Genomic DNA, 9,982 nt, shown 5'->3' with positions numbered 1-9,982 from the left:
TAGCGCGCGTACTTACATACGATCACGTATACAGCTCGTTTAGTTTTTTTTTTTAAGTCCGTCGAAACGTTATTTTCAAAATCGTCCCGATTCGCGAAATTTTTTTTAATTTCAATTATCCTAGTCTCTTAGACCTACGTAATTACCGCACACACTCGTTACAACATTAATCCTCGTCACAGTTGATAGTTGGTTCTTTTTTTTTTTAAGTTTTTATTTTATTATTTTTTTTACCACATCCTCTTGTTGATCGATCGTATTGTAATAATTGTACGACGAGTTTATGGTAAATTTGATGAATTAAAATTGTCGATAACAATAAAGAAATAAATAAAGAGCCGCACGTGAACGCGGCCGAAAGTGTGGAGGAGGAAAAATTAATCGGTACTTGGACGTCGCTAACGCGCGTAAACATCAGGAAAAACGTGTTCCTACGCACTGCCGTCGTGGAACGTTTCGAGAACGTACACTAAAAATAAAAACATAATTGCAATGTGTGATAATACTAACACAACGACGCAAAGTATAGCGGACTATCTGTCACAATTATTAAAAGATAGGAAGCAATTAGCTGCTTTCCCTAACGTCTTCATACACGTAGAACGCCTACTAGATGAAGGTAAGAATTAATCCATATTAATCCACTAACAATGCTCATTTAAATTATACGTGTTCAACGTATCTTCTTTTGTACACCGCTGTATTTCTATCCTCGACTTTATATCGCTGTCTCCTCGACGACTGTCTGTTTCCTTCTCGTTTTCTTTCTCTCGTTCTCCGTCACTCTGTACGCGATACATGTGAATCGTATTATTTCTTTTTCGCTGTCCCCCCCACCCCCTACCCCCGATTATTTCAGCAGCTCGTTTCTCCGGCAAAATTGCGATTAGTAGTCTATACCCGATTACCACCCGCCCATGAGGAGAGGAGAAGAGAGAGAGACAGATCGGGATGGTCTGTCTCACTGTTTACACTAGCTAAGGCACGTTACGTCACTTCATTCGGAAATGGCACTTGACTTTCCTGAATACCGACCACTCTAAAACAGTCCCCGAACTAATTAGAAGTTACGTCGACGCATCTGTCTCGATTGCAATTTTCATTCAAAAGATTTGTCTGGTTTTTTTTTTTTTTTTCCTTCACTTGCGCCGCGACTAATACAGTCCGTTGACATAATACGCTTGCTAAACTCCAGTCTTTAAGTTCAAGTCTAACTCGCACCTGCACTGTCAAACTGTTCGCAATGATTAATCGAACATACATTTACACATATCCCACGTATGTTTCGAAAATCTGAAATTAACACGTGACTCGAAAAGTTTCCACGTCCACGTCCACGCCTGCCGGCTGCAGTGATTCAAGATGATTTCTTGGCCATCTGCAACCCGGATGTCAAAAACACATGGCATTCGCCATGCGCGATATACATGCGGGTACGCTCTTACGAGTTGGTACGTACGTGAAGCACTATGCCGTGAGGATACATGTACCATTTAAACGGAGAAGACGCAAAGAGACAAAAGAAAAAAGAAAAAAGGAAAAAAAAAAAACGTAATTAAGACGGTGAATAACGTGCGGATAATGGATATAAATATACTATACGGTGCATTTGGGATATGCCACACATGATCATCTACCCCCTGGTTATAATAATACACGCAGTGCAATTTTAGTGAGAAAAATAAACGAGTAAATAAACTGTGAGCCTCTGTGCTGCTGTTAGTTGCTGCTGCTGTTGGTGGTGATGGAAGGTTTTTAGAGTCGTGCAGGCGATTCCGAGGTCTTTGGAGCGAGTGAAATCGACGACTCCGAGCTCACTCGGCCAACTCGTTTCAGTCGTTTTGTGTAGTGATGGGTATCTGCGAATAAAGAATCCGATCAAATAAATTCCATAGGTAATACATATATACGATCGTGCGCCGGTGCCCCCCGTACGCACTTGACATCATTGTCGATACCCCAAGACTGACACATGGGGCATCACCAAGATTTTCAGAACGAACGATTCATTGAACGCGGTAGAAGGTGAATTTACTTATCATAATAACTGTACACTTAAAGAATTCCGGATCGCAATAATCACCGTCTTCTAATCGATATTGACCTTACGTACTATTTTCATTTCATCATCATCATCATCATCATCATCGTCATCTTCTGTGCATGAATCACATCTTATGTGCTGTGTGTTTATTTTTTAATATTACTCAACGAATTGATAACGCGACGACAGTGGACGTGCAATGTTGACAAAGAATGAAAAGTATACACTCCGATCTATGTACGATCTCTGTCGGTGTTTCGACGATCCGAAAAATCATACGACGTCGTGTGCTGTGGCTTTCGAAGTTTAAAAAACCCCGATCTAATGCCCACTGGGTTCGCTGGTCCGCTGCAATGCCACGGATGAAACGAGTCAGTCAGTCAGTCAGTTGGTTGAAAAGAAACATGACGACGACGCGCGGACCATGTTCCAAGCCATCGTTACGCCTCCCTTCCCTCGTCCCTCCGGACCCCTCGGCTCCTGCCCTCCTCCCCCGCCCTGTGCAGCCGCATTCCTTCTCTCGGGCCACACGAGCGACCGGAGGGAAGGCGGAGGGACCGTTTCGCCTGGCTTCTACATGTTGCTGCTGCTGCTGCTGCTGCCTGTTACAGCCAGAACGAGAGACCCACAGCCAAACCGAACGCTGGGGTTGCTTGCGTGTATCGTTCGCCCGCTTACTTTAACAGCGAACGCGCTCGCGCGAGCGCGTTCCGATCCTCAGGAGTGGCACAGTGGCACGGCGCCAGCCATCTTGCCGTTTCGCGACAGGTTTATAAAATATCCATGTGTGAGCCCCCCGTGTGTAACGCTTGAACGCCGTCGCGTCGTACTTACGCACTCATGCACGCTACGAACACGTACCCAACTTCTTCGTGAACGAAGCTACGTACCCGCTGTGACGTAGCAGGTTGAAGCCGCGAATGGAAAAGAGTCGCGGGTCGCGCGTCGCGTCGCCCGTCGCCTCGTCTCTTCTCTTCTCTTCTACTCTTCGCTCACAAGTTCGAATGGGAGACAACGACTTGCGTGATTTTTAGCTTTCCATTCCACGTGCGGTAAGAGCCGAGCTAAAAACGTAAGCTTCTACGCATCCCCCGTGCCCCCTCGTCGTTCCCTTCCATTCGAGAAAGATACGACCTGCTACCGGCGATCCCGACTCTGCCCACGAGGACGGGGCGCAGGTTACCCTAAAAGGATATACGGCTATGCGCGCGAAGTAACCCGGCTATCCTCTGCATCGAACCGCCTACTTCTTTCCTACCTTCCTTTTTCTCTACTCTTTCTTATTCTCGTGCTCATCGGAAGTCTTTTACTGTATTATGTTTCACTCGCCTTTCCTTTTATAACGTCGGGCGGCCTACCTTTCGCGCCTTCGCCGCTTCTCCTTGACACTCGATGTACATTATCTTGGCTTCGTTCTTTTCACGCTCGATGGACGCGAATCGAAACCACGCGCGGGGGGGGGGGGGGGGGGGACCAGATTCACGCAAAAAGATCCGATCCGATCCAATCAGAATCCGATCGTCGTCCAACGATCGGTCAACGAGTAGGTACGCGCGATGCGGACGCGACGACGGTATTTGAACTTTAATCGTCACAAAGGGTACGAGATGGTCGAGAGTCCGCGACCCCCCGGGGGATGAATACACCTGTAAAATTGTTCGACTCCATACGATCTCTGATATCTGTCGTTGAAAAACGGAAGAGCTTTCTATTCATATCGTACCGTATAGTGTGTAGTGTCTTTAGAAATTCAACCGGCATAATAACACGACGTTGACAAACCAGTCACGGCATATACTATACGCGAGGAGTTGTGTAGTAGATTCTATGGTAGCGCGACTCTTATACCTTTCGAGCCTTCGAGAGATACCTTATACCGTATCACACATTTATACCCATGTAGGTACTTTGAAATAGCAAATACACCTGTACACGCCGGTGTCGACTGACAAAAGCTCTGGTCGTACAGGTGTCGTGTATGCAAATTTTTTTATTCTTCATTATCTTTAATTTAATGTTGCCGTATTTTTTTCGACGGTTTACGTAAGTCGCGGATTCGGGGGTTCGCTAGAATTTCCTCGTTTCATTGGCGACTACTTTTTTTTAACAACGTAGATTTTAGGTAGGAGGTGGACCCTATAGGAAATACGAGACTGGAATATAATTCGGTAACAACATGAGGATATCGCTGCTTCTAAATTAGGAAATGCCCACGCGTCTTTTACTCGCTGTTACGGAGCTCGTTGAAAACGAATACCGAGGACCGTCTTATACTCGTACTTATATATATATCAACCACGCTCCATAGGTATATATTCAATTCTTTGCGATTCAACGGTTCTCGGCGATCGTCGTGGTCCAGCAATCGTGCGTTGCGTAATACGCCAAAAGGAGGGGAGAGAAAAAAAAAACATTTAAATTACATCAAAAAACTGGAGGATGGAAAAATTATGGATATGTAACGCGGATCGCTGTTGAAAGAGATGACAAAGAGTGGAAATACGGTTGTCGTTGTCTTCTCGAATAATGGAAAGAAAAGGAAGTTCGAGAAACGAGAAAAGAGAGAAAAAAAATAGCAAAGAAATCAAATTCTTCATTGATGACGACCGGGGGAATTCGGAGTCTCGGAATTGTTAGGTGGCCCCAGGGCCGTAAGAGTAAACTATTCAGGCCCTTGCGATGGGGGCCGTTGACCGGGATGACCCCCGGCGCACACCCATGCCATCCCATCCCGTCCCGTCCCGTCCTCGGCGCTACGTTCGAACGAACACACCGCGAGAAAACGGTGTGCTTGGTGGGAGGTGAAAGGAATCTCCTCTGTCGGTCTCCGGCGTCCTCCGATACATCCAACTCTTCGTGGTCCATCCCGACGATCCTGGAGAGATCCGAGGAGCGCGGGATATGCTGTCATAGGATTCCCACGTTTGTATCTTGGGCGTGTATATACGTATAGGAGGTAGGATACAAACCTCCCCTGCACCGTAGAGATGCAGCCATGATCCTGTATTATATAGCCTTGTCGTCTTCACGCGCCGCGTTTAAATCTGACCGCCAAAGGGGACGTTTTTTTTTTTTCTTTTTCCTTTCTTCTTTTTGTTTTCGTTGTAGATAAAGATTGACCTATACGATATGTAGTGCAGTGAACCGTACGGCGTAGCGCAAGGTTGAAGAATTTAACGAGTCGTAGACCCATCAGCTGCTGCTCGCTGTCGTCTATCAAATCTATGGAAATTTATTGTATCCGTATCGTCGCGATCGGTTTATCGGTCGACTCTACATTGACTCAATTATTTGAAAACCCGCAACTCGAATGTCCAAAATATATGATCACGGTTTCACACCGAGACGTTGATACAATTCAAACGTACGTCCGAATTCTTCTGTTACATTACGTGGTCGTTATCAAAAAAAAAAAAAACAAAAAAAAAAAGTTCAACGATTATGTTTTGAAGAAATAGCGGCTGTGTCGGCGCCGCCGTTTAAACGGTGAAATATAAAACATGCAGGCCGTTGAGAATCTCGCGATGATTTCAGAAGATACCGAACCCCGACATTCCGATCTCTTTTGATTCATTGTCTGAATTTTTCTTCTGTTTTTTTTTTTTTACATCTTTTTTTTTCTCGCTTCCCGACGCATCTCATCTTCGATATAATTGCGATTCGCGTGCGCGTATATCGCGGGACACATGACACGTGGAAAATCAGAACTCGCGAAATCTGGCCGATACGTATTCGTTCAGAAACAAAATTATAAAAAATTTATATACAGATATAATTACTCTCCGGCAAATAAATTGTATCGAACGAGGTTCAATACCCCCGAGACGTATGCCGCTCGATAATTCATAGTTATACACGCAGGTATACATATAATGTCAAATGAACCCAGTTTTCAACGACGTTACAGATACGCTAGTTCGTGTATACATATATAATATATACAGACTTACGAAGTATATGTATATACATATATCCGCTGACCAACGCGGCCCACATTTATCGCAACACCGTTAACCTCATCCTTGCCATCGTCATCGCCGTCCTCGTCATCGTATCATCATTCCACTGCAAATTTATACCCCACCAATACAGATTTCCGAAGAACGATCATCGTTGAGGCTCGTTTAGGCGCGAGCGATCGCGGTTTCGTGTCGCGGAATAACAGGATTTCACCCCCGCTCCTCTCGTTACCATATCGGTTTTTTTTTCTCTTTTTTCTTTTTCTCATGTTACTTTATATTTTTATCTCTGCTTCGGCCCGTTCTCATGATCGTGTAGGTATTTACGTATAAGTTGTGCATTATACGCGTATCGGAGATAAAGATAAGGGGGATAGAAAAATGAAGAGAGAAGCAACGAATTGAGGAATGACGTTGAGAAAAACATATCGCGAGTTCGTTCTCGAGAAAACCTTTTTGAAGATTTTTGAACCATAGTACAACTCGATGCGTATAACGTACGTGCGCGTATATAAATTGTAAAAGGCGCCCCACGTATAGAAGTTTCACGTATACGCCGTGTGCATTTAATACATATAATATATATATATATATATATTTACGTATACCGTATATCTCGATATACTCCCGCAAAGCCAGACGGCTAGAAATCCTATCTTGGGCCCTCGTCTCGAGTCTTCGTCTCATTCCGTATCACGTGGTATTTAAATCTTTCATTTTATCTATTCATTTCCCACAAGATCCTTCAATTTTCCGGGGAAATAAACTCGAGATCGGCGACTTGAAAAAGTCACCGGACGCGATCACGTCGGTGGAAAAGAGAAAGGTGAAAATCGTTGAGAATTTTTGTCGGGTCGCGACGTAATTCGAAAAATCCTTTCGATTTTTTAGTAGCCGGCTTCAGAGGAAATGAGGGAAAAACCTGAAAATTGGTGGGAACGCGTGTGACAGGCATGCTTTCGTGTACATCGGTGAACAGATAGGTGTACGTGTGTCGTTCGCGAGGTCACATGGGTTTTTATATATTCCGGACTCGAATGTATGTACATGTATATGAGTAGCGGTTGTGACTGACTCTCGAGTGCGTCTTGTGTGCCGTTGTGTAGCTTTTGCTGCTGCAGGAGTGGCTGGGAGTGGCGTCGACCCGTTCGTTACAAGAACGGCTACAGATTTCTCTAGTCGTGCATTAAAGTCTCATGGCTGTTCACCCGACGCCTTTAGCTCGACCGTTCGATTTTCACTATGGAATCGTATATATATAAGTAATAAAACTGACGTTTCTCTTTCTGAGAAAATTTAACTCAACTGTACGTGAATACGAAGTTACAGTTTTGCGTCATGTATCGTTAGGTTTTTTTTTGTCGAGGGTCTCGGCGTACGTAGGTACTTTGTAATGGAACGTATTTTTTTAGTTACTTCACGAACGATCATGTCGAGTCTTTTTTTTTTTCAGTTCGGTAAATGATATTAAACAAAAAAATGTATAACGTCCCGTGTATTGAGAAAATTCCGATATTGTACACGAGGACCAAAGGTATGGGGGGATCGGTAGAACCTCGGGGGCATCGAATCCGGCCCGAGAAAACATTTTATTATTACCCCGGTCGTCCATCATTTTTTTTTTATTCTTTTTCTCCTCTCACTCGCTCTGCACGGTTGATCTAACGGTATAATCCTCACGTGAAAGGACTTCGGCTAATAAGGCGTTTCGAACGAGTCGACGATTGTATGGTTACAGTTTGTCCCAATCGGATATCGTGAAACCGACGTCTTTAAGCCATTCGACGAATTGCGATACCTAGCGCCTAATTACCGTTTCGTAATTACCTGAACTGTTATAAATTTTATTTATCCGTTCGTTTTAATTCTTCGCTCGTCGTAGCGGCGGTAGCTTACCTTATATATCGGCTATTTAAAAGAGAGGATATTCCGAACTCCTGCTAACCGCTGTTCGAAATATTTTCAATCATTAGTTTTCCAGAATTGCGCATTTACGGCCACGAGAAATGTATCCAAATAATATATTATACGCGAATTCGGTGTCGGGGCGACGAGCGCGCGTCTTCGGTCTATTTTTATAATTAACGAAATACCTCAGACGCCGCAATTATTCGCGGTTTTAAAATAAGATCAAATAAATATAGATAACGAAAAAATAACGTTGCCGAACGAATCGCGATTACCAACGAATTTCATTAGAATAATTTTATTTCTTCAAACGTATATCGTACGCTGAATATTATCGTACGGATCGGGTCTCATCCTATCTGTAATCATTCGGCAGCAGCGTCGGCCACGTGTAAATCGGTTGAATAAGATTCTATACGGATTATATATATTTTACTACGCGTATCTACGACACCTCGTGAATCAACAGTAGCCCTCATTGACACCGTGCAGCCTACAAGAGCAAACACCGCGGTATGATTGAATAACGGTAAATCATGAAATCAGTGTACATATTTATTATAGATAAAAGTCACATAATAGAGTCGTACTACGATCGGTGCGTTAATAACATCCAAAACGAATCTTGCAACGGTTGTTCAGGACCCGTTCTTCCTCTTCCGGTTTACATATATATCCATATGTATATCTACATAGAAAAAAAGGTGATTCTTTTGAATTCCTCGTCGTATTAATTTTTTTACATTTTCCTAACGCCGTTGTATAACTTTTGCCAATTTTTTTTGTTTTTTTCTCCACCATTGGAATGTACAGTACGGCAAATGTGTATATGCATACGGCGCCATTATTGTAGTTGACTGCGTATGACGCGTATTGAAAAGGCCGGCTTTAGCGATCAACAGGTTGATTTGTTTCGCCTTGAAAGGGGAACCCTGAGGGAATGTTGAATGGAACCTGTTGCGTGGGGTATAAGTTATACACCTGAAAGGTATACACATAGGGAGTTTAAACCCGATGCCTTAGAAAACTCGTATTGTAGGGATGAAAAGTCTGGTACTGCAGTAGGACGTTCGTTTCGGGGCTTTGACCCAACTTTAAATTTCACCGTATTCACGCAGAGGCGTTGAAAACGTATTTTCCGCTTTTGATACCTTCCGTCGCCATAATTTTCAATCAGGTCGACCTAAATTCTGAATTTAAAGGTTTCGGCTCGTGGTTTATGACATCTAATAAGGAGACAGAGACAGGAACTTATACTTTATAAAACGCCGTTTGGAATTCGGCCAAGAGATATAAGGCCCGAGGGTAAGATCTCCTGGGACCGGATACGATTAGATCGTCTGTCTAACGATTATTTAAACTTAATGTGTTTTTCTTAGCGTTTATAAATTATTAAATGGAGCTACAAATTAAGTTTAATTCCAGACGACTGAGACCGCTCAAATCACGTAATCGCTTGTTATTATATCGGCGAGCTCGACGTTGAAAAAAAAACGAATACATGAAAAATAATCAAGAAGTAATCGGTTCGAGATCTGTAAAACAAAAAAGTAGATGAAAAATGTTTCGCTAATTTTAATCGGTAGGTATTTTGTTTTCAAAAATGTTGGATTTTTTTTGCTCTCGCTTATTCGGTTTCTCTTTCTTGCTTCGATTGCATGGAAAATCTGCGTAGAATTTGTGAACCGCTTTTCGTTGTTATGTTTGAGCGACCAAAAATTATAAATAAAAAGCTTGAGTCACGGAGTGAAAATAAGTAAATTGCCTAGAAGCATATATGACAGCATCAGCGGCAGCGATATAAGTTTTTTAGATTTTTAAATCCGAGAAATTCGCGGTTCGAATTTTTCAACACGGTTAGTCACGTTATTATTACCGTCTCAACCGTTCTTCGGTTCTTCTCCCCAATTTACATTGTTTTTTCACGTTCTCCCGTATCAGCGACGTGGTAAAGAAAAGCTTAACCAAAAACAAGAATATCTCATATCGTTCGAAATATTTAAAGGTAATCGCATCGAACTTACGATTATATACCATTCTCGAATCACGCGACTTCATTGAGTGAAATTGT

The 9,982-nt window shown here is 43.0% G+C and overlaps 1 protein-coding gene across 6 annotated transcripts in view; it reads left to right on the top strand.

The window, feature by feature from the left end:
• The window catches only part of LOC105690867 (protein held out wings), a 36,453-nt gene continuing 26,471 nt past the window's right edge, over positions 1-9,982 (top strand). For 2 of the 6 annotated variants that reach the window (XM_048657428.1, XM_020855193.2), the window contains exon 1: positions 2-619. In XM_048657428.1, coding sequence (XP_048513385.1) covers positions 493-619 — 127 coding nt within the window. In that variant the 5' untranslated portion in view covers positions 2-492. Of the gene's footprint in view, positions 620-9,982 lie in introns of all 6 variants that reach the window. The other 4 variants (XM_020855196.2, XM_012409010.3, XM_025747249.2 and 1 more) reach the window with 4 other exon arrangements.

Source organism: Athalia rosae, chromosome 6 (assembly GCF_917208135.1).
Source record: "Athalia rosae chromosome 6, iyAthRosa1.1, whole genome shotgun sequence".
Classification (NCBI taxonomy): domain Eukaryota; kingdom Metazoa; phylum Arthropoda; class Insecta; order Hymenoptera; family Athaliidae; genus Athalia; species Athalia rosae.
The sequence above is the reverse complement of the archived record's forward strand: the minus strand, read 5'-3'. Positions and strand labels throughout refer to the sequence as shown.